The sequence below is a fragment of the Physella acuta genome, unplaced genomic scaffold, assembly GCF_028476545.2.
Source record: "Physella acuta isolate Inbredline_101_S28 unplaced genomic scaffold, ASM2847654v3 ptg000308l, whole genome shotgun sequence".
NCBI classification, from domain to species: Eukaryota; Metazoa; Mollusca; class Gastropoda; family Physidae; genus Physella; species Physella acuta.
In genome coordinates this window covers 1,032,501-1,057,517 of record NW_026731827.1, presented here as the reverse complement: position 1 = coordinate 1,057,517, position 25,017 = coordinate 1,032,501, and the positions used below count along the sequence as shown (strand labels likewise).

The window sequence follows — 25,017 nt, the reverse complement described above, 5'->3', positions numbered from 1 at the left end:
TTGTTTTATATTGTACGAGTTGACCCGCGTAGCATACGCCGCAATTTAGTTGTTTTATTTTCTACTTTTCACTAATTCATAATTTGTGCATTCGACACTACCCTCCCTCTCCCCCACCCCAACCCCGTGAAAGCAGCCGTCCGTGACGAAAGTTTACAGATAACAATGAAAAGATCAAGCACATCTTATTACCCCCACTTAGTTTAAAATCGTTTAAAAAGTATTATCTGCCCCTAATAGCCTTCACTAGAGTGACTAGATCGACCGGCTCTACAATTGTCAACATTCGGCGTGAGCCACAGCTCACCAGGCTGGTGTAGGTGGGGGTGATAGCGATATGGTCTGTTGCGAATGCCTGAAGAGCGAGGGAGGGGGACGGGAGGAGGGTTAGATAGTCGGCTTGCGTCGTGGTGGTTTCCACGTAGAGAATTATATATAGATAGATATTGTATTTACTGTAAAAAAGAGGACACGGAAATCCCGAAAGTCACGAGTTTGGATCTCGGGTTCGTGTCATCAGAATGTCCCGAGTCCACCTAGTTCTAATTGGTACCTGACTCACGTTAGGGAAAGTAATGGCGGTTGGACATAACTCTGACCGCAAAATATCTACACAAGCCGAGAACACGGAAACAGTTGATCTCCATTCTTCTGACTGGTTCTATGTGAATCACGAATCAGATGTCAATCAATGTCATTTATTTTCCTTCTTAGGTTAGCAGGGGCTTATATATTTTAAAATTTAATGTATAAAATCAGTTTTTTCTTTTCTTAATCTTGTATACAATGACTTTATTCATTCAATATTATTGTTACACAATGTACATTTAAATAGGTTACATTTTTGTCTGGTAATTTGAAGAACCAACCTCATAAAGTGTAATTTTGTTGTTCAAGTGGGTGTAGCTGCTCTTGAAATTTCTCAAAAAACTATGTGTCTATTTCTTAAGAAAACTAAATCCTTCCTGTTTATCACAGTGTATTGGTTACATAATATTTAATTTGAACGGCGGACTAGATCACGTATAGAATTTTAGCTGTAACTTGTATTATAGAATCTAGAATTTTATAGTCTTAGTAGTCTTTGTATATAAGCTGCAACAAGGTTTTGTATGTTGAACAGATTTATTTACGCTGTATCACTCGCGCTATCTATTTTATCCATCTGTAATAAGTATACAATTAAAACTAAATAACCCGCTAATATATATTTGGATTTTAGTTTTTCTGTCAATGTTTGAATTCCAATAGAACTTTTCCCATCTCCATGACAAACAAGCTTCATAACACATATAACTGAGTGGGGGTAACACATGTCAAGTGCAGATTGGGGCAGGGGAGGGGCGTCACTCACCTGATAGTTCTCATCACACCAATACTTCTTTGAATGACTTAGCTGAAATATTACCCTACATTGGACAATTGCAGTTCGTTAAAACATCATCTAAATAAAAAAGAAACGTTTATGTTGTTGATCCATTTTTTTGGCTAATGACTTGTTTGGTAAAGTTTGTTTCGACACGAGTAAATAATTTAGTTTTTTTATTGTCCTTTTGAATTTAGAATAGGAATCGCAAAGGGAAGCAACATAAAAAATAACATCAACTTACTGTCCTTGAATAATTATACTTCCTCCTCCACAAACACTGTTTTTATGTGGAAAAAATAGTTTAATAAATAAAATACTGACCACTACAGCTGTTCCTACACTGCCCACTACAGCTGTTCCTACACTGACCACTACAGCTGTTCCTACACTGACCACTACAGCTGTTCCTCCACTGACCACTTCAGCTGTTCCTACACTGACCACTACAACCAACCAAGCCTTAAATATGAAAAACTGCAATGTACATCCAACAGAAAAAATACACCTGATGTACAACATGCTTAAATCTCCATCATTTTGCAACCTGTCATTTAGACCTGCTGGTCAGCGCGGAGTCGACATACCAACACGAGCACGAGAACTCAAGGCTAGTAGGTTAAGGATCGATTACATGTGTGGCGACCTCTTTAACAGCATCTCAAACACTAGAAATTTTTCCAATAAATCAATAAAAATATAATCTATACCAGTATCAATATGTGCATCAATTGATTGAACCAAAGAAAAATGTATATAAAAATCTTAGAATTAAATTAATTGCTTGTTTACTTTGTATGATCTATTGTTGTCATAAAAATAAATACCGATAGAAAGTTTGAAATGCTCATTTAATTTTTCTAAATGTTTATTCCATCCAATAAAAATAACAAAACCATTGTCTAAAAACATAAAAGTAAAAATAAATAATTAATTATTGACATCATTTAATTTCAAAATGCATTTTTACGGATCGAATTTCTAATGACAGTTACAGCATATATGTACATGTTGAACGAACATAATTGTATACAAAGAAAATAAGCGATAAAACACTTGGTTTTTTTTTTACTTTCTCGTATACAGAGTATAGACGAAGTATTGTAATCGTCCACTAAAATCACATGAAATTTTGACAATTTTCACCGTTTAAACCTCAGTACTTCATCATATAAGGAGTATAGGGGATATATTTTAATCGGGCAAAAATAATACATGCAGACTTATCAAAATTTCTGCGTTTTACGCGTAATCGAGTCGGAAAAACTGGACTTTGCAATTCTGTCCGTGTGTATATGTGTGTATGAGTGTCTGTGAACACGATAACTTGAGTACCGCTACAGTTAGGTAGATGAGATTTCATATATAAGTATTACATCAAATTTGTACGTCTGTTTCAACTTTTCAGCGATTTCCGATAACCGGAATGGGACTTATTCTACTTTTAGTTTTTTAAAAGCCTGTAAGTTAATTACTGTTTCAGATAGATAAACGAAATTTCCATATAAGTAAAAGATATACGTTCTGCATTCTGTCAAATTTTGAGTAATTTCCGTTGATCTGAAGTAGTTTTTTTACGCTATTTCAGATTTCTCAAAAAAAAAAAATGAAATGAATTTATAAAGTACTAATATTCTAATAATATCCCGCACTATTATACACATATTGTTTGCCATTCACTTGGTACGCAATCCTTTTTTTCTAAGAGATTCTATTATATTTAAACAAGTTAATAAAAAGTCTAGTGACGATTTAAGCGCAATTTCCTTATGTTATACATAACAATTTTAAATCGAGATAAATCATATATTCAGCAAATAAATAGTATGCAACACAAGTAGTTTTAATAATTCAAAACAAAATAGAAAAAATATTTATTAACGAGATTTAAAAAAATTTGGGGACGTGTAGGGGGTATTTAGTTGTCGCGCTCTCTATATTTCTATATAGTACTGTAGTGTATTATGTAGAATGTAATTTTAATTTTTTTTTTGTGACCGAACGAAAGGATATTTTTGAAAACTTTCTTAGGCAATATTGTTCTAAATTATGGTAGGAATCGATTGGTAAATGTTTCAAGTCGCTAAGTGGTTTGGTTGCCGAGAAAAAACTGCCAAAAACTGCATTTTTTCGAGTTTTTTTGGCTTTTCCGGGAAATCCAGGAAGGAATTCCGGAAATTTTTTTGGTCCACAATCATCATCGGGAATTGCTTAACATATTTGCTATTGGAACTAGTCCTCGATATTGCTTCGTTGAGGAGGAGATACGACTTAAAGCTGCGGTAAAGCTGCGGACACACATCCAGAAATGACGAATTAATAATCGCAATTCCAGTATGGAAATTGCGCTAAAAAGGTTTAAGTAAGTAAAAATAGATTAAAAATCATGCCTATGTTCCGAGTAGCCATTCCCCGTAGCGTTATTTAAGAATTTTCGAGAAAGTTTAGGGGAGATCACTCCCGATTTATTTATTTTCTTGCCCGTCGACATCTAAGGACTTCGCCACAGTCTCTCCTGAAGACTTTGTTACAGATGCTGTAGATAAACGGGTTGGCCGCGCTGTTGATAAGGTACAGGACGAAGAACACGTTCATGGCAGAGTAGCCGTACATGGGCATGTCGTACAGCACCCTCGACACGGAACGTACCAGTAGGATGGTGATGGTCGTCAGGTAACTCACGATGTAGATGACGCTGGTGGCTAGCAACATCCGGGTCGTCTTGCTCAGGGGCGGGGTCCTGTTGGTGTGGGACGAACGGCGCCGTGTGGAGATGCCGGTAGGAGGGGTGTGTGTTGGTGGGGTGTGGGTGGGGATCACCGTCATAGTTGATGTGTTGCTGGTGGGATTGTTCGTTAGGATAACCTCGGTGTTGGCCAGACCAAATGTAAAGCCTGACGTAGGAGCTGTTGTAGGCCCGACATCTTTTTTCTCAGATACGTTGGCTTGGTCTGTGTGGACATTTGTGTTGGCGCCTGTGTTATTATCTGTGTGGGGACCTGTGTGGTTATTTGTGTGGGCATGTGTGTGATTATTTGTGTGGCCACCCACATCAACGTGTGTGGCGACTGTGTCTCCGCTAGAATGTGACCCTACAGAACTCACACTGTCTCGCTGGAGTTCACCCACCACATGCCGTCTGCCAGAACTAGCATTAAAAGACACAACCCTCACTGGACCCCTTCTCTTCCTCGCCTCTAAACCAATCAGAATGTACAACGTGGCCAGAGTTGCACAGCACGTTAGAATGACCAGAATGTACAGCCCATGGGTCAGCTTTTGGCCGAAGTCATTTTTAAACTCGTCCGCCACTCCACAATTGTAGCCGGTTATTTCTGGACGTTCCGTGGATTCGGTTATCTGACCGTAGAAAACCGCAAATGGGATGCTCAAAAGTAAAGAGAAGACTAGAATTAATACACAGGTAATTTTGGACTCTCTGACGTTCATCTGTCTGCCGAAAGGTCTGCAGATCTTTCTGTACCTGTCATATGAAAAAACAATGTTTATGATGTTATTTTTGCTTTATAAAGAATTTAAAAGTGTCAGCTCTAAGTATAGTTAAATATAATCATGTCAGCTAACTACATGGACAGTCTAATGTACTGACAGACTGACAGCCTAATGTACTGACAGCTGACTGTATTGACAGCCAACTGTACTGACAGCCGACCGTACTAGAACTAAATATAGCACCAACCGAATGATAGCCACAACGACCAACAAAATGGCCGACGTCCATGTTGTAAAGCTGTTGAAAAAGTAATACGCTTTACACAATTTCATGTTGGTGTATGTCCTGTTGTGTAAAATTGCGTATGTTGTGGCTGTGGACAATAAATTAATAATGTTAGTTAATTAATGTGATACTATTGTCTAAATAGAATGGCAACTTTTCTTTTTCCTCTTAATTAAAATAACCAAGCTTATACTGGTTAATTGAATTAATATAAGTAATACTAATACTTCTTACATGAATTATTAAAGTAATATATGTCATCCGATGATTATTGAAGTTATTACAATTCACCTGGTTTAATGAATATACTACTACTTACAAGGTTTACTAAAGATACTACAACTTACAAGTTTTACTAAAGATACTACAACTGACACGTTAAAAAAAGCTATTAAACCTTGTTACTAAATAAACTACATACACCTCACCTGGATCGATGATGACGTTGTTGATGAGATCGATGACTGCGATAAACAGAATGAGAACCACTGTGGGCGTTTTGTTTCTCTTACGTGAGTACACCACCAGGATGAGGGAATTCCCCAACAGCCCGGCTACGGAGCAGAAGACGAGCAGGGTGAGGGCAGGTATGTTGTACACGTGAAACCTGGACTGTAGGTCTGTCAGGTACCGCCATTTTTCCTCCTCTGACACGGTAGAAGTTTGATTGACGTAGTGAGCTGAACTTTGTGACAATATCGATGTCGTCTCATCCATGATTTGACATGTATGAACACACGACAACTCAACACAAAACGTTTTAAAAAGTTGGTGAATACCGTTTTACTACTAGCTGTACCTGTTGAAAAAGAATAACTAAAGCTAAAATGTTGCATACCACATGATACATATAGTTAAATCACTGAATTAGATCCCATTCATGTTTTACTTATAAAACGCAAGGAAGAAATAACCGACCAAAATCCACCTTCCTATTTATTTAGTATATAAAACAAACGGTGACACGGCAGTCATCGTAGCCTGGGCTAGCCGGGTCATGCATGACAGTAGTATATTAGGTCCCTTTTGGAGCGAATTCTTGGCGGAGGAGCTGGTGGGGATGCGCAAAGACATATAGTAAAATACTCGGGAGCAGGATGCGCAGGCGGGACAATGACATATAGCAAAATACTCCACCAGCTGCCGCAGGGTGGTGGAGCAGGATGCGCAGGCGGGACAACGAGATATAGTAAAATACTACGCCAACTGGGGTTGGCGGAGGTGGAGGTGTGACGTAATCTCCGTTGACATTGTGACGTAATCAGCGATATTATGACGTAATTATTGACCTTGTGACGTAATCATTGACCTAGTTACGTAATTTTAATGCATTTTTTAATGAGTTTTAATGAGTTTTTAAAATTTTTAATTAATTTTTTATTCAAGAGTTACGTAATTTGATTATTTGTTTACTTTTTAATTAATTTTTATTGACTAGTTACGTAATGTGATTTTAATTACTTTGTTTATATTGTGTAATTTTTTATTGACCTAGTTACGTAATTGGATTTTAATGAGTTTGAATTTAATGTTGTAATTTTAATTAATTTTTATTAACGAGTTACGTAATTTGATTATTTGTTTGATTTTAAATTGTTTACTTTGTTTGTTTACTTGTTGTTTAATTTGTTGGTTTGTTTGAACGTATGTATGTTTTAAATAAAAGACTAACACTATCATGTACTAGAACAGTCTTTGTATACCAGCCTTTAACCAGACATGTAACATCTGTTACGTATCGAGCCGCCCGTGAACTTTCCAGGCGCTGGGCGGTTTTTAATGGGTATTATATCGATCGCAGCCGCTGGCCCAGATGATTAATGGCTTTTTTCCCCGCTCGGTTGACGGGTTATGGTAATTAACGACGTACATTAAGTGTCTCTCCGCGAAGCCCGCGTTAAGTGTGGGAACACCTGTTACCACGTTAATCGATTTTACCGAACGCTTTGTTAGCTCCGCGAAGTACTTAGGTCATTATGCAACAGCTGCTGTGCAACAGCTGGGGGTGTAATTAGGTCGATCAACCGGACATTACCTTGTTGGTTTTCTAGTACGCTATACACATTCACACACACACACACTAAAATTAGAACAAAAGTCTTCTTATATTTTATTTGTTTATTAACGTTTTTTCCAATTCATCAAAGGCTTTTAAAATTTCATCCTGTAAACTTAATAGGCGCTCAAAGCAGACGCGACTCATACTAACACCAGAATTTGTAGGAAAATTAAGATCTGTCCCATCTATAAGCTCTCTAAAGTCCCTCTCCGCGTTAAGTGTGGCGACAGCTGGTGCTGTAATTAGTCACGGCTCTCGGCTTTTTTCATTAGACTACAGCTGTACATGAACTATGTTCACATATCGTACACCCGGTCATTCTTTGATCAAATTAAAAAATTTTTGTTTCCACATGTCCTGCGAACCGTCCCTTGCTATGTATGAAAGATTAATGGGTGTAACTATTCGCTTATAGCGAGGGTCAGCAAAAATCAAAATATATTTAAGGGTCGGAATTTTCTTTCAACCACCGTTAAGTCAGGTTTGAGACGAAACGAAGTCTCGGTAGGTTCGTGGTTTTTAATGGGCGACAGGGCGACTTGGTGCATTGGTACGTAGGTATGCGGGGTAGACATATTTTTTACAAGTCTGGAAAAGTAATTACGTTTTTTTTTTTTTTTTTTTTTTTTTTTTTTATGACCGTTCCGTTTTTCTTTTGATCTGACCACCATTTGACCACCCTGCACTGGTGACCTTGTGACGTAATCACCGCAGGTGACCTAGTTACGTAATTTTAATAAGTTTTTAATTAGTTTTAATGACTTTTTAAAATTTTAATTAATTTTTCATTAACGAGTTACGTAATTTGAATGTGTTTTTAATTAGTTTTAATGAGTTTTTAAAATTAATGGATTTTAATTTTAATTTTTTTATTTTATTTTTTTCATTATCTGTTATGTTAACTTTAAGGTTCTATAACTCTATATATTTAAATACATTTTTGATTCAACCGAGTCTACTTTTCCTAACATAAGTACATGTAAAGAGGGGTTTCCAATAGGTCTGTAATGAATTAGGCCTTTTTGACTATGACTTGTTGCCCAGGTGTTGACATGATACGCTTTTTTGAGATACACGTACACACACACACACACACAACCACACACACACACACACACATACACGCGCGCGCGCGAAATTCATACTAGGTCGATAAAGGCGGAGAGAACTTATAGGTATACATTATCATGGTGACAACAAAAGCGATCCTTATTTTATTTACATGAAAGCGTGTTTTCCAAAAAGTGTCACCATGCCGTTGTCATTTTAGCAGCGGGTATTAGTTTAAGTGTACCTCGTGCACGCTTGTTTACATTTTAAAAGACGTGTCGCGTGTCTTCCCCTTACGACTTCCCTAATAGAGAAACGAGAGGAAAGACAACTGTTCTAAAATTAGAACAGCCTTGTCTACAGCCACGAGTATCGTCCCTTGTGAAAAAATTCGCGTCAGAATCCTTAACTAAACATTCAATTTCTTTAACAAGTTAAAAAAATAATTTAGGAAGACAAGGGTTAACGAAATATATATCTTAGTCTTGCAGCAGATTACCTTCCCATGTTCGCTTTAGTATTACAGTTTTCATCTAACTTCTTTTTGACTTGAACTTCTTTAATTTTTAAGAAAGTTTACTTATACATAATACATTACGTCTAATGACAATTTTTTTTTTTTTTTTTTTTTTTTTTTTTTTTTTTTTTTTTTTTTTTTTTTTTTTTTTTTTTTACCACTCAATGTATTTTCTTTTTCTATATCTTACATTGTCATCTTAATTTTTGATCACCTTAGGTGGTGGTAAGGTGGTGGTAAGGTGGTGGTAAGGTGGTAAGGTGGTGGTAAGGTGGTGGTAAGGTGGTGGTAAGGTGGTGGTAAATTTGCTTAAGATTATAAAATTCAAGTTTTAAAAAAACAACAACGTTATAGTACGGCGTGTCAAATGACACGCCGTTTAAAATGTCTACATTTAAAGTTCACCAAAATAATGACTTAAAAACTAAATATGATATGACGTTAGCATACATATCATTCAATCTAATCATTCTAAAGTACAAATCAATAATTTTTATTGATTAAGGGGCTGGGTGAGTTATTTTTATCACTATTCGCCCTTCCCCTTCCCTTTGTCCGCAACCCCTTTCCCCTTCTCCCATCCAACCTTGCGTCATCACACTAACCTCAATACCAACCGCTAGATAAACAGACCGTACTACTACCCACACTATACCTATTCCATTTAAGAGACAAAGGCTGTATGACAATCCTACAGACAAATATTTATTCAACTAATATCACAACCCCCTAGAAACCACTCCAACAGACTGGGATACATAACTTGTAGACACTACTCCTCGTTGAATATCTCTTGCACCCTACCTACATCGACAACTTTGTCCGCCGCACTCGCCCCCGTCCCTAGTATGAACTCGGTTACCAACAATTTCAAAACATGCATGTTCCGAGTTCAAAACCAACCTTCACCGACACTAGTATGAACTCGGCCCCTAACACTTCCAAAACATGTCTGTACTAACTTTGAAACCACCCTCGGTGAAAACTTCACCGACCCTAGTATGGACTCTACACCGACCGATTCCAAAACATGCATGTTACGAGTTCAAAACCAACCTTCACTGACACTAGTATGAACTCGGCTACCAACAATTCCAAAACATACATGTTCCGAGTTCAAAACCAACCTTCACCGACACTAGTATGAACTCGGCTACCAACAATTCCCAAACATGCATGTACCAACTTTCCAACCTGCCTCAGTGCTAACAAAATTCCCCGACCCTAGTATGAACTCGACTGCCATCAATTCCTAAACATCCATGTACCAACTTTGTAACCTGCCTCGGTGAAAACTTCACCGACCTTAGTTTAACTCTCCCTAACAATTCCAATGATGCATGTACGAACTTTGTAACCTGCCTCGGTGAAAACACCCCCGTCCCTAGTATGAACTCGGTTACCAACAATTTCAAAACATGCATGTTCCGAGTTCAAAACCAATCTTCACCGACACTAGTATGAACTCGGCCCCTAACACTTCCAAAACATGCCTGTACTAACTTTGAAACCACCCTCGGTGAAAACTTCACCGACCCTAGTATGGACTCTACACCTACCGATTCCAAAACATGCATGTTCCGAGTTCAAAACCAACCTTCACCGACACTAGTATGAACTCGGCTACCAACAATTCCCAAACATGCATGTACCAACTTTCCAACCTGTCTCAGTGCTAACAAAATTCCCCGACCCTAGTATGAACTCGACTGCCATCAATTCCTAAACATCCATGTACCAACTTTGTAACCTGCCTCGGTGAAAACTTCACCGACCTTAGTTTAACTCTCCCTAACAATGCCAATGATGCATGTACGAACTTTGTAACCTGCCTCGGTGAAAACACCCCCGTCCTTAGTATGAACTCGGTTACCAACAATTTCAAAACATGTATGTTCCGAGTTCAAAACCATCCTTCACCGACACTAGTATGAACTCTAGACCTACCGATTCCACAACATACATGTTCCGAGTTCAAAACCAACCTTCGCCGACACTAGTATGAACACGGCCCCTAACAATTCCAAGGATGCATGTACCAACTTTACAACCTGCCTCAGTGTTAGCAAAACTCCCCGACCCTAGTATGAACTCGACTACCAACAATTCCTAAACATGCATGTCCCAACTTTTGTAACCTGACTCGGTGAAAACTTCACCGACCCTAGTATCGACTCTCTACCTATCAATTCTAAAACATGGATGTACCAACTTCGAAACATCCCTCTGTGTTAACAAAACTCCCCGACCCTACTATAGACTCGACCCCTAACAATTCCAAAACAGGCATGGTCTAGCTTCGAACCCTGCCTCGGTGAAAACGTCACCGACTCGTGTATAAAATCTGTCCCAACCAACTCCAAACCTTCCCTGGGCACCCGAATAAAAATAACTCACCCAGCCCCTTAATCAATAAAAATTATTGATTTGTACTTTAGAATGATTAGATTGAATGATATGTATGCTAACGTCATATCATATTTAGTTTTTAAGTCATTATTTTGGTGAACTTTAAATGTAGACATTTTAAACGGCGTGTCATTTGACACGCCGTACTATAACGTTGTTGTTTTTTTAAAACTTGAATTTTATAATCTTAAGCAAATTTACCACCACCTTACCACCACCTTACCACCACCTTACCACCACCTTACCACCTTACCACCACCTTACCACCACCTTACCACCACCTAAGGTGATCAAAAATTAAGATGACAATGTAAGATATAGAAAAAGAAAATACATTGAGTGGTAAAAAAAAAAAAAAAAAAAAAAAAAAAAAAAAAAAAAAAAAAAATTGTCATTAGACGTAATGTATTATGTATAAGTAAACTTTCTTAAAAATTAAAGAAGTTCAAGTCAAAAAGAAGTTAGATGAAAACTGTAATACTAAAGCGAACATGGGAAGGTAATCTGCTGCAAGACTAAGATATATATTTCGTTAACCCTTGTCTTCCTAAATTATTTTTTTAACTTGTTAAAGAAATTGAATGTTTAGTTAAGGATTCTGACGCGAATTTTTTCACAAGGGACGATACTCGTGGCTGTAGACAAGGCTGTTCTAATTTTAGAACAGTTGTCTTTCCTCTCGTTTCTCTATTAGGGAAGTCGTAAGGGGAAGACACGCGACACGTCTTTTAAAATGTAAACAAGCGTGCACGAGGTACACTTAAACTAATACCCGCTGCTAAAATGACAACGGCATGGTGACACTTTTTGGAAAACACGCTTTCATGTAAATAAAATAAGGATCGCTTTTGTTGTCACCATGATAATGTATACCTATAAGTTCTCTCCGCCTTTATCGACCTAGTATGAATTTCGCGCGCGCGCGTGTATGTGTGTGTGTGTGTGTGTGGTTGTGTGTGTGTGTGTGTGTACGTGTATCTCAAAAAAGCGTATCATGTCAACACCTGGGCAACAAGTCATAGTCAAAAAGGCCTAATTCATTACAGACCTATTGGAAACCCCTCTTTACATGTACTTATGTTAGGAAAAGTAGACTCGGTTGAATCAAAAATGTATTTAAATATATAGAGTTATAGAACCTTAAAGTTAACATAACAGATAATGAAAAAAATAAAATAAAAAAATTAAAATTAAAATCCATTAATTTTAAAAACTCATTAAAACTAATTAAAAACACATTCAAATTACGTAACTCGTTAATGAAAAATTAATTAAAATTTTAAAAAGTCATTAAAACTAATTAAAAACTTATTAAAATTACGTAACTAGGTCACCTGCGGTGATTACGTCACAAGGTCACCAGTGCAGGGTGGTCAAATGGTGGTCAGATCAAAAGAAAAACGGAACGGTCATAAAAAAAAAAAAAAAAAAAAAAAAAAAAAACGTAATTACTTTTCCAGACTTGTAAAAAATATGTCTACCCCGCATACCTACGTACCAATGCACCAAGTCGCCCTGTCGCCCATTAAAAAACACGAACCTACCGAGACTTCGTTTCGTCTCAAACCTGACTTAACGGTGGTTGAAAGAAAATTCCGACCCTTAAATATATTTTGATTTTTGCTGACCCTCGCTATAAGCGAATAGTTACACCCATTAATCTTTCATACATAGCAAGGGACGGTTCGCAGGACATGTGGAAACAAAAATTTTTTAATTTGATCAAAGAATGACCGGGTGTACGATATGTGAACATAGTTCATGTACAGCTGTAGTCTAATGAAAAAAGCCGAGAGCCGTGACTAATTACAGCACCAGCTGTCGCCACACTTAACGCGGAGAGGGACTTTAGAGAGCTTATAGATGGGACAGATCTTAATTTTCCTACAAATTCTGGTGTTAGTATGAGTCGCGTCTGCTTTGAGCGCCTATTAAGTTTACAGGATGAAATTTTAAAAGCCTTTGATGAATTGGAAAAAACGTTAATAAACAAATAAAATATAAGAAGACTTTTGTTCTAATTTTAGTGTGTGTGTGTGTGAATGTGTATAGCGTACTAGAAAACCAACAAGGTAATGTCCGGTTGATCGACCTAATTACACCCCCAGCTGTTGCACAGCAGCTGTTGCATAATGACCTAAGTACTTCGCGGAGCTAACAAAGCGTTCGGTAAAATCGATTAACGTGGTAACAGGTGTTCCCACACTTAACGCGGGCTTCGCGGAGAGACACTTAATGTACGTCGTTAATTACCATAACCCGTCAACCGAGCGGGGAAAAAAGCCATTAATCATCTGGGCCAGCGGCTGCGATCGATATAATACCCATTAAAAACCGCCCAGCGCCTGGAAAGTTCACGGGCGGCTCGATACGTAACAGATGTTACATGTCTGGTTAAAGGCTGGTATACAAAGACTGTTCTAGTACATGATAGTGTTAGTCTTTTATTTAAAACATACATACGTTCAAACAAACCAACAAATTAAACAACAAGTAAACAAACAAAGTAAACAATTTAAAATCAAACAAATAATCAAATTACGTAACTCGTTAATAAAAATTAATTAAAATTACAACATTAAATTCAAACTCATTAAAATCCAATTACGTAACTAGGTCAATAAAAAATTACACAATATAAACAAAGTAATTAAAATCACATTACGTAACTAGTCAATAAAAATTAATTAAAAAGTAAACAAATAATCAAATTACGTAACTCTTGAATAAAAAATTAATTAAAAATTTTAAAAACTCATTAAAACTCATTAAAAAATGCATTAAAATTACGTAACTAGGTCAATGATTACGTCACAAGGTCAATAATTACGTCATAATATCGCTGATTACGTCACAATGTCAACGGAGATTACGTCACACCTCCACCTCCGCCAACCCCAGTTGGCGTAGTATTTTACTATATCTCGTTGTCCCGCCTGCGCATCCTGCTCCACCACCCTGCGGCAGCTGGTGGAGTATTTTGCTATATGTCATTGTCCCGCCTGCGCATCCTGCTCCCGAGTATTTTACTATATGTCTTTGCGCATCCCCACCAGCTCCTCCGCCAAGAATTCGCTCCAAAAGGGACCTAATATACTACTCATGACTGCACCGTATTGCCCTACCCCTTCTCTTACCTAACAGGGAAGTAATATCGTCGGCTTGTTTACTTGAAATACATATTTAATTTTATCAATTTTCTTTCATTGTATTTAGTTTTAAAGATTAATGTTTTGTAATTGTTCCTTAATGTTTTGTTAAATGATTTTGAAATAGCGATGTCCTGAATAGAAACGATCTGCAGTTTAGCTAAACAACAGTTCTTGTTCACAATGCCACGCCCCCTTCCCCGTACACTTGAAATGTTGGCCATGAGCTCCGTGGTTAGAGGCAAAATGTTACAAACTGATCAGACAAGGTATCAGTGTGTTAAGTAGCTGCTGCTGTAGCCGTGTATTACGTTATGCATGAGTGGCTCAAGATTGATGAACACTGGGTAAAATCAATCAATGTTGTTGACATTGGGTAAAATCAATCAATGCTGTTGACATTGGGTAAAATCAATCAATGCTGTTGACATTGGGTAAAATCAATCAATGCTGTTAAATGGGGTAAAATCAATCAATTTGTTAAAATTGGGTATGAGTAAAATTAATCAAGGCTGTTAAAATGGAGTAAAATTAATGCCCAAACAACACATAACCGAATGCCACAAGCCCGAATGTCGCTTGCCCGAATGCCGCTTGCCCGAATGCCTTAAGCCCGAATGCCACAAGCCCGAATGCCGCTTGCCCGAATGCCGCTTGCCCGAATGCCATTAGGCAGAACGGGAATGTTTGCCTGATGCGACAAATGGCCAATGGACGTTTGCCCGCTAAAGACTGTGTACAGTCTATCAACGTATGAGCCGGTGGATGCAAACAAAACGTTTGACCGCTAAAGACTGTGTACAGTCTATCAACGTATGACCCGGTGGATGTAAGCAAAACGTTTGCCCGCTAAAGACTGTGTACAATCTATCAACGTATGAGCCGGTAGATGCAAACAAATCAAGACGAGGATGTTTTACTTGTAAGGAATATTTACGTCCTGGTTTATAAATAGCCAATGTAACCTTAGGGGTGGCTTCGGTGGTACCCGTTTAACTGCGGATGTAGAGACGGGGGTGGGGATGAAGTGTCGGAAATATTCCAGGTTGAGGGGTGAGAGGGAGTACCGCAAACATTTGTCGACAATATTCCTAGTTGGGTGAAGCGATGCAAAAATATGTCTGCAATATATATATATATATATATATATATATATATATATATATATATATGTATATATATGTGTGTATAATTTGTACAGGTTGTTGGCTAGATATACACAGCTAGTTGATTTTCCTTGTCACCTGTCCCCCAACATACCTGCACACGTCTTTTCCTGAGGAATATATATATATATATTCCTCAGGAAAAGACGTGTGCAGGTATGTTGGGGGACAGGTGACAAGGAAAATCAACTAGCTGTGTATATCTAGCCAACAACCTGTACACATTATACACACAGGCTGAGGTAGACTCGCAGCTCAGCTTTCAGCGTAAACATGACCCATATATTAAGTTTAGAGTTTAAACAAGATGGATTAAAGGAGTTAATATTTGTGTCACATGTGCCATACCCTGTTTACCTGCAGTGGTTATGTGTTGAACCTGGTCATGGACGGACCTGTCACGTGATTAGGTTGTTTATATGATCCAAACTGGGCTGTCTCGTGTTGTAACATATTGTTTATAACATAAGGCGGTACACACACGATTGATACAAGATAGTTTGTCTGATCCTAAATAAGTGGTGTAAAAATGTTATATAACAAGCCGGGGTAGTTTATCCAATGTGATATGAATAATTTTGTTTTTGTAAATAAATTACTTAGTAACATAGCGAAACTACACACAGTGGAGGGGACGGGAGTTCAACAAATTGCCTATCGTATTATGCAGTGGCGTAGCGAGGTCGGGTGTCACCCGGTGCGGCACTTAATGGTGTCACCCCCCCAGAGGCGTAGCGACCCTTCCCGGGGACAAACTGTCAAATTTTCGATTTGCACCCCCCCCCTCAAACTTTCGATTTGCACCCCCCTCGAACTTTCGATTTTCACCCCCTCTATATATTTAGCTATTTTTTGCCTTGGTGTCACCCCCCTAAATGGTGTCACCCGGTGCGGTCCGCACCCCCCGCCCCCCCCCCCTCGCTACGCCTCTGGTGTTATGCTATATTTAAATAGTGTTTTGTTGTGATTGGTGGTGGTGTGCGTATGTGGGAAATCGCTGCAACATATTTATTACAATGAAACAAGCAAATAGTAACTACTGTTTTCTTTACTCTAATATAACTTAAGTCAACCCCTGACCAAAACTTGTGAAAGCTTCCCCCCCCCCCTTCCACCTTTCCTACTGGTGTCTCAACAACAGTCGGCTTAGTCTGACTCGGGGTAAACAGTGGTTCTCAACATATATTTCATGTACCCACTGACCTTGGTTGTTTTACTCATCTCTTATCAATCTTTTACTAAGTTATAAATCAACTGATTCACGTAAAGGTTATATTTTTATCCGTTAAAAAGCAGGTTTATATTTACTGCTTTATACTAGCTTCAGGAAAATAAATAAAAAAAATCTAGAAAATTAAGTAAACTTAATTTTTTAATCGCTGTTCACAAGTAATGTATTTTTACTTTCTTGTATACAGAGCATAAAGAAAGTAATGTAATCGTGCAAAAAAAAAAAAAAAAAATCGAAATCTTTGCAAATCTCGACGTTTTACACCTCCCTGAGTCGGAAAAACATAAATAGTTTTGCAATCTTGTGGGTATGTCTGTGTGTGTATGTGTGTATGTGTGTGTATGTGTGTCTGTGTCTGTGAACACGATAACTTGAGTACCGCTACAGCTAGGTTGATAACATTTCATATCAAATTTGCAGTTCTGTATCAACTTTTCAGCGATTTCCGATAACCGGAAGTGGAACTTATTCTAGTTTCAATTTTTCAAAAGCCTATAACTTGAGTACTGTTTCAGACCGATAAATGAAATTTCAATTGTAAGTACAAATTCTAATTCTCTGTCTTCTGTCAAATTTTGAGTAATATCCGTTGACCGGAAGTAGTAATTTATACTATTTCCGATTTCTCACAAAACGCACGTGAATTTATAAAGTACTAATAATATTCCGCACTATTATACACTGTTTTTTCGGCGTTCACTTGGTGCTCAATTCTTTATTCTACGCGATTCTATTCTATTTTACAAGTAAGTAATTAAGTAATTAAAGTAATTAAGTAATTAAAAATGGATTAAAAATCATGTCTATATCCCGAGGTGCCATCCCCCGTAGTGTTATATAAGAATGTTCGAGAAATTATATTTAAATTTTGCTATTAAATGGCTAGTAAATGTTTTTTATACTATATCTTTATCTTCGCTAGTTTATTTAATACGATATAAAATAAACCTAATGATCAGCTTCGTCAAATTGTTTTATAGTGGTTAGACTGCCGTGGTGTTACAACATGTCTTCGTTAAGTGATTGTATAGACATACAGTGTATCGTTTCATAAATGTCTTCTTTCACCGAATTTTCACCTTAACCATTCAATGCTCAATTCACTGAATTCTTCATCTCCACCAATCTCGGTAATGTACACGTGTAAACCAGATTCCTGCAGATGCGTCGCAAAATGGGGGGGGGGGGGGGCAGGGGGGGGGGGACAGGGGTGCAAATCGAAAGTTTGTTCCCGGGCGCCGGGAAGGGTCGCTACGCCTCTGGATTCCTGTCACCTGAGTTCACATTACAGTACATGCACTAGAAAGTATTGTGTAAGTGTGGAGTTGTCTAATTTTAACACGCGATACACAACTGTATTCCTGTTATATAATATTTATGTCCACTGGTAACGTATAAACAAATACTTCCATAATTGTTTTTGTATGTCAGATGAACCTCATATATTTCTGTTATTGCCGACGTTACGAATATGTATTTGCTACCTTTACGACAGGTTGGGAACCCGTCCATAAGGAGAGGATCTGAAAACCGATCCCTGCCTGCTAAACAGTCGAAGAAAATATTTTTCTGCATTGCCTTTCAGGATACCTATATATAGAAACATAGAAAAATGTATTCATGCGCGAGTTAAATATAGACAAACCTAACCACCCATGTATTTAACCTCTGTCTAGCGACCTACGTACGGGTATTCATTGCCTTGATCAGTTAAGCAATCAAACTGGACTGAGATCATTACGGAGATAATGTGTAAATTATTGTCTTATTTATTGTCTTAATTAATCACTGCTGTATTCTGGCCGATATTATAAAAATGTTGCTTACCTTATATTATTTCTGCATGAGCATTAATATTTCCTCACTAAAAGTGTTTAGAATAAGTTAGATAGAAACGTTATCAAAGTCTGATATTGCATGATTTTAATATAAAATATTCGTTAATTATTCAGCACGATTACAATACTTCCTCTATAGACCTACTCTGTATGCAATAAAATAAAAATGACCAATTCAACGCCATCACCACACGTTACACCGCAAGATGTGGTTCACTCAGAAGTTGAGAAGTGGCAGTACTTGGAGTGGCTGCAGGGTATCAACAACAGCGCCAACATCCCGTCCTTTGTGCTGCTCTCTGTCCTGACCATCTGTGGCGTCTTCGGCAACTCGCTCATCCTAATGGTGTACTCACGTAAAGTTAACAAAACACCGACGGTCACTCTCATACAGGTCATCGCATTCGTGGACCTGATGACAAATCTTTTCATTATTCCAGGTGAGTTTGCCATTTAATTTTAAGATACAAAACGTCTGTCAATAAAACATTTATTTTTTACAAGCTTTTATTTAACTCACTGTCTCTGTCGTCAGTCTGTCTGTCTGTCTAGATCGAAACGCCCGAAAGAAATTTCGGACACTTCTAACTGACAGATTTGTTTAAACGTTGGCACGTGTGTCAAGCCATAAATACAATGGAACATGACATTAAATTAGACCTAATTGGTTGCCTAATTAATTTTTTATGAATTAATAATTTTTTTTTCCAAATTATTAGGCTGTCTCATTAAACTACTCCGCACTATTAGACACGCTTCATCGCGTTCATTACGTGCGCATGGTTTTTAGTCATACAACTCTATTGTAAATTTTTAACATTTAAAGTACTGAAATTTTTTGTTCATAAAAAACGTTTTAATAACAAGCTTTTATGTAATGATGCACTAAAAAGTAGTAAATAAATTTTACACTACTATTTAAATTACTATTCCCTCCAGGCACGATCTACACCATTCTACACACCGTGACCTACACTAACGTCATCGTGTGTAAGGGCTACTACTTTCTCAACAGTTTTACAGCCTGGACATCAGCTGTGTTACTGGTCATAGTGGCCATAATAAGGTCGGTGTACTACATATTGCTAAATTAAATATAGAACGTATAAACGAACCCACACACGAACACACACACACACACACAACACATATATATATATATATATATATATATATATATATATATATATATATATATATATATATATATATATATATTCTATTTGCTTAATATATTTTATAAACTTTTAGCCGATGACTCGAAGTTTTTATTACAATCTGATAAAGCCATAAAGCCAGTAATGGAAAGATTTGTCGACTTCGGTAAAAAAATTCATAAAAAACGTTTTAATAACAAGCTTTTATGTAATGATGCACTAAAAAGTAGAAAATAACTTATACACTACTATTTAAATTACTATAAAGAAAAGCGTGGGTATCTTCTCAAATATTAGTAAAGGTATCCAATAGGTACTAAAGTACTAAAGTGACCCACGCTTTTCTTTATAGTAATTTAAATAGTAGTGTATAATTTATTTTCTTCTTTTTAGTGCATCATTACATAAAAGCTTGTTATTAAAACGTTTTTTATGAATTTTTTTTTCAGTACTTTACATGTTTTATTTACAATAGTGTTACATGACTAAAAACCATTGCGCGCCTACTGAACGTGATGGCGCAGCTATTAAACCTGATGGCGCAGCTATTGAAAGTGATGACGCGTGTGGTGTGGTTGGATTGACATGCCTACTGATTCGGTCCAAATTTTAATTAATTCATAAAAAATTAATTAGGCATCCAATTAAGTCAAATTTAGTTTCAGATTGCATTGTCTTCATGTCTTGACCCACGTGCCAACTGTGAATCGTATCGGTCAAGTAGAACTGTCCGAATTTTCACTCCTACGTTTCGATCTAGACTGACGACACTGTCGACTTACGACAGACAGAGGAAGTGAGTTAAATAAAAGCTTGTAAAAACAGTGGCTGAAAATGACACCGACAAATCGAAGTTTATGGGAGCAGGAAAAAGACTAAGACATCACAGTGGTTCATAAACTAAATATTTACGGAATAACCTATACAACAAGATGAAAGACAACGCAGATGACGACTCCCACCCACTCCTAACGCTCTCATATATATATATATATATATATATATATATATATATATATATATATATATATATATATATATATATATATATATATATATATATATAATGCAGGTACCGGAAAATTTGCAGACCGTTTGGAAGACAAATCACCATCAAGGAAGCAAGAGTTATCTGCGCCTGTGCTATGGGCCTGTCCCTTCTCTTCAGCATCCCATTCGGTGTGTTGTATGGTCTAGTGGTCAGCAAGACTGGACTCCCTGACACCTACAAGTACAACTGCGGCATCGCTGACCAGTACAGCGGCACCATCTGGCCCAAACTGTCCCACGGTTTCTACGTTCTGGTTGTCGTGACGTGCTGTATCACCCTCTCAACTCTCTACATTCTCATTGGCTTAGCGGCACGGAGACACGCGCTAAGGAAGCTTGGAGAAACAATGAGTGTTGGTTTGGATGGTAAAACACAGAGAAATACACTTTCACGTGATATTGTCTTACAACAACGATCGTCAACAAGTTGTGATAAAGACGAGAGTTCGGTAGGATCAAATACAAGTCAAGACACGATTGTTAGCGTCGTTAGTGACGGCAGTAGTAAAGTCTCCATCAACGCAAAGAACACCAGAAGTAAACCAACAAACACGAGTGGCGCCCATGATGCCCTGGATATCAAACGGGAGACAGTCACTGTTAAACATGAGACCCGCACTGCTAAACCAGAGTTTCAGAAAACTAAACATTGTCACATCGAAGCAAAACACACCGTCGAATCAAACGCCTGCAGTGGTTACATAACCACCAACGAATCAAGCAGGAAAGACTCCGCCTCCTCTGTAGCTCCAATACTTCCTACAGCCAGCACCAAGGGAAGGAACTCTAACTGTTTATTGATGGGAAAAACGACCCGCATGCTACTGGCTACCAGCGTCACCTACATCGTGAGCTACATGACAACCATCACCATCCTACTGCTCATGGCTGCCACTACACTCCTCGACCACCCAACATTAGCTGGAGCAGTGCTCATCAATTTCTTTGTCGTGTTCTATCTGATCAACAGTGCCGCTAATCCGATTATTTACAGTATTTGTAACCCAAACTTTAGACATGACTGTGTTCTTATGTTTAAACAGTGTTGTGTTAAATACTGTAAAATCTGATTGTTGTGACATACATGATGAGTGTAATGTTCTATAAGTACTAACATGATGTAATTGTACTAAAAACACAATTTTCAAAGAGATTACACACTATTTATGTCGCTGTACTTTTACATTTTTTCAAGTTTTTGTAAGAAGTTCCCTTTTCGAACCAGGCGGTCAATAAGGCAATTAAAGTAGAGTTTACCTGTTTCTATGACCTCGGCATATAAAGGGACAGTGTGGTCTCCACTTGACCAGCCGTCTTTACTTTTCGGAACGTGAATTAGGTACCCATCAGAGCTGGGTGGACTCAGTGACGGTCTACTGACTTGAACCTTGATTCGAACTCCAGACATGTCTGGTGAAATGTTGAGCGATAGGCTATAAATTTTTTAAAATGATTACGTATGAAAAACAAACATGTAATATCATCACGGAGAACAAGACGCTTAAAGTCTGAAAGTTGAGTTGTTCTACGAGGTTTTGGCTTACACATTTAAACCAAACAACTCAGCATGGACTGTAATTTCAGACACGTATTTATTTTATTGAATGACTTAACCGAGATTTAATCCAACATTGGACTTTTGCAATCCCCTGAGCAGCACTCTATGGCTATGATTTTTTAATTCATTTAATGACAAGTTTGATTAAGTTAGTTTGAATACCAGTAAAGAATTTTTGTTGTTTTAATTGTTTGTACTACAATTGTAGGAATTCAGAGCAGAAAGCGCAAGGGGAAGTAACGCTGGAAAAACTTAAAAAACTAACAAAACAACTTACTGTCCTTGTATATATAATTTTCTCTTCACAATTTAAATATTTACTTTAGAATTTAAACAAATAGAATGTGGAAACAATAAGGAAGGAATGGCCGAGTGGTATAGTGGCCGACTGAGTTCGGATCCCAGTGTGGACTCACCACTGGGCAACATACCTGACTCACGTTAGGGAGAGTAATTGGGGCCGGGGATTCCTTCATAGGCCGAGGCCGATAAACTCTACTTCATATGCCCAATGGATCTGAAGGGGGAACTTTGGTGGTGATGCATTTGGAAATTTGCATAAGAAATCTTTGTATCTGCTTGTATGAAAACATGTTGATATATAAATCATATATATTCATTGAAATTTCCTTGTTGACTGGCAACTTAATGGTTATGTCCCTTTCACAATGTTTTGTGGGTTTTTTTGGCAGTATTATAATTATTTATATATAATTTATGTGTGCAGGTTTGTATACAGGATACAAAGATAGTTTTACATCATTACATAGTATTAAGATACTGATTTTATTTCCTAATCTAGTTGTATTCAGTAGAGGGTTACTTGCTTAAACGGTCTGTAAAAATGATATTAGTTTTTTCCTGTTTTTTTTTTAAAAACATAGTGGGTCAAGCTCCACAAGACATGTATTGGGTGGATGATTGGGGGACAAACGAACAGAGAAACATCAACTACATGTGTACTTCTAGTACACAACCTGCCGGATTTTTGTACATAGGTTGTCGTAAATTTAATGCCCAGCTTTCATGATGAGTAGAAACGTAAAAATCTCAATTAACAAGTGTTACAACGACATTTTCAAACGTTAAGCCAGTCTAGTGTGTAACAAAAACAAACAGGAGAAAAACAAAATAATGACACGACAGGTCAGATAATGAGCAGGTTAGTCTTAGCTACTGCAGGTAAACAGGCTATGACACCTGTCAAAATAACAGGCTATAAATTTTCTTCTTGAGTACCCACACTCTGTTGACATAGGTCGGCGCACATCTACGAATAATACAACACAGTGTGCCTGACCCAAAATAAAGATCGTAAAGACATGTTTAAATTTAGCACAGCATATTCTAGTCATTGGTGGGTAGTGAAAACTACATATTTATTGCAAGCAAGCAGGACACTACCATTGTCTGAGCTATAAATCTCTAACACTCGTAAACTCCTATGAAAATATAAAACCAACCCACTCTCTGTTGATATCTCAACAATAGTGGACTTTGGTTCGGGTTAAACAGCGGTTCTCAATATGTAACTTATCTGGTAACTACCCATGTTTTGTCACCTACCCACTACCCATGTTTTGTCACCTACCCACTACCCATGTTTTGTCACCTACCCACTACCCATGTTTTGTCACCTACCCACTACCCATGTTTTGTCACCTACCCACTACCCATGTTTTGTCACCTACCCACTACCCATGTTTTGTCACCTACCCACTACCCATGTTTTGTCACCTACCCACTACCCATGTTTTGTCACCTACCCACTACCCATGTTTTGGCACCTACCCACTACCCATGTTTCTCATCTCGCAACTCACCATGTTTTTCTTACTATTTTCTACAACTACTGTCATCCAACTTTAGTTTCCCGTCTACCGACCCAATAATTTTGTTAGTTATTTTTTTTTTATTATTTCCCTTTAATTGCTATTTCCCTTACATTACTATGTCCCCATCGTATGCCAAGTATATTGTAGTATACGATAGATATAAAATCTAATCGGCAACGGCGTCAAATGTATGTCATTTTATCACACCATTTAGACTACCCTGGCATTAGCGCATCTTCTCGTTAAGTGAAATTAAAAACATACCCAGTGCATCGTTTCATCCATGTGTCCAGTCACTGTTTTCTTTCCATACAAACCAAACTAATTTCTTCTGAATTCTGATTAACTTCTGGCACAAGAAGGCATTGTGTAACTTGAGAGTGCAACCGTGTAGACATGCGTTACCAATGTATTGCCGTTATAGTAATGGCAATTAGGCATAGAGGCACGCTTATCATATTAGCTATTCAACAACTGGCTAATTGTGAACACACTGACACGCCTTTACCGGTAGTCCAGTGCGTCGCGCAACATACAACACGAACAACCACAAATGGGTTACAAAACACAAGACTAAATGAAAAAAAAAGACTCGTTACACTAAAAAGAGTTCACCAAAGTCTGCACTATGTACACAAACACAGGCTATTCTAAATATTAACATAAGCTAGCTCATAAACTAAGATACACTGTCTAAAAGTACACAGAACTAACCTAGTCTAAACTTGTAGTAGGACTGGCCTGAAGTGAGGCGTACATACACTTTTTCACACAACTTATATACATAAACAAGTACAAACTGGACTGGCACAGCTCTACAAACGAAGCTTGAACAGGGATAGGGTAGGGGCCTACAAAGTACAAACAACATTCACCCCATTCATCTTCTTCAT

General features: G+C 37.6%; 2 protein-coding genes across 2 annotated transcripts; one reads left to right on the top strand and one right to left on the bottom strand.

Annotated features, from left to right (window-relative positions):
* Positions 1–3,814: 3,814 nt before the first annotated feature.
* On the bottom strand, positions 3,815–6,027 carry LOC131940068 (alpha-2C adrenergic receptor). Its single transcript, XM_059298631.1, has 3 exons — positions 5,534–6,027; positions 5,067–5,193; positions 3,815–4,850 (listed from the first exon to the last, which is right to left on the bottom strand). Exons 1-3 carry the CDS (start codon positions 5,820–5,822, stop codon positions 3,836–3,838), a joined length of 1,431 nt encoding a protein of 476 aa, XP_059154614.1. The 5' UTR covers positions 5,823–6,027; the 3' UTR covers positions 3,815–3,835.
* Positions 6,028–18,291: 12,264 nt separating this feature from the next.
* LOC131940067 (muscarinic acetylcholine receptor M4) lies at positions 18,292–22,905 on the top strand. The gene is made up of 4 exons (XM_059298630.1): positions 18,292–18,438; positions 18,664–18,964; positions 19,464–19,590; positions 20,754–22,905. The coding sequence occupies exons 2-4, from the start codon at positions 18,691–18,693 to the stop codon at positions 21,799–21,801; spliced, it is 1,449 nt and encodes a 482-aa protein (XP_059154613.1). The 5' UTR covers positions 18,292–18,438; positions 18,664–18,690; the 3' UTR covers positions 21,802–22,905.
* Positions 22,906–25,017: the final 2,112 nt, after the last annotated feature.

Excerpts from the sequence above, each read along its gene's own strand:
- LOC131940068 (XM_059298631.1), bottom strand. The coding sequence starts at position 5,822 with ATGGATGAGACGACATCGATATTGTCACAAAGTTCAGCTCACTACGTC. Across the intron at positions 5,194-5,533 it reads CAACGTCATCATCGATCCAG|CCACAACATACGCAATTTTA; the intron begins GTGAGGTGTATG and ends TATTGTCCACAG. Across the intron at positions 4,851-5,066 it reads GTCGTTGTGGCTATCATTCG|GTACAGAAAGATCTGCAGAC; the intron begins GTTGGTGCTATA and ends TTCATATGACAG.
- LOC131940067 (XM_059298630.1), top strand. The coding sequence starts at position 18,691 with ATGACCAATTCAACGCCATCACCACACGTTACACCGCAAGATGTGGTT. Across the intron at positions 18,965-19,463 it reads AAATCTTTTCATTATTCCAG|GCACGATCTACACCATTCTA; the intron begins GTGAGTTTGCCA and ends TATTCCCTCCAG. Across the intron at positions 19,591-20,753 it reads GTCATAGTGGCCATAATAAG|GTACCGGAAAATTTGCAGAC; the intron begins GTCGGTGTACTA and ends TATATAATGCAG.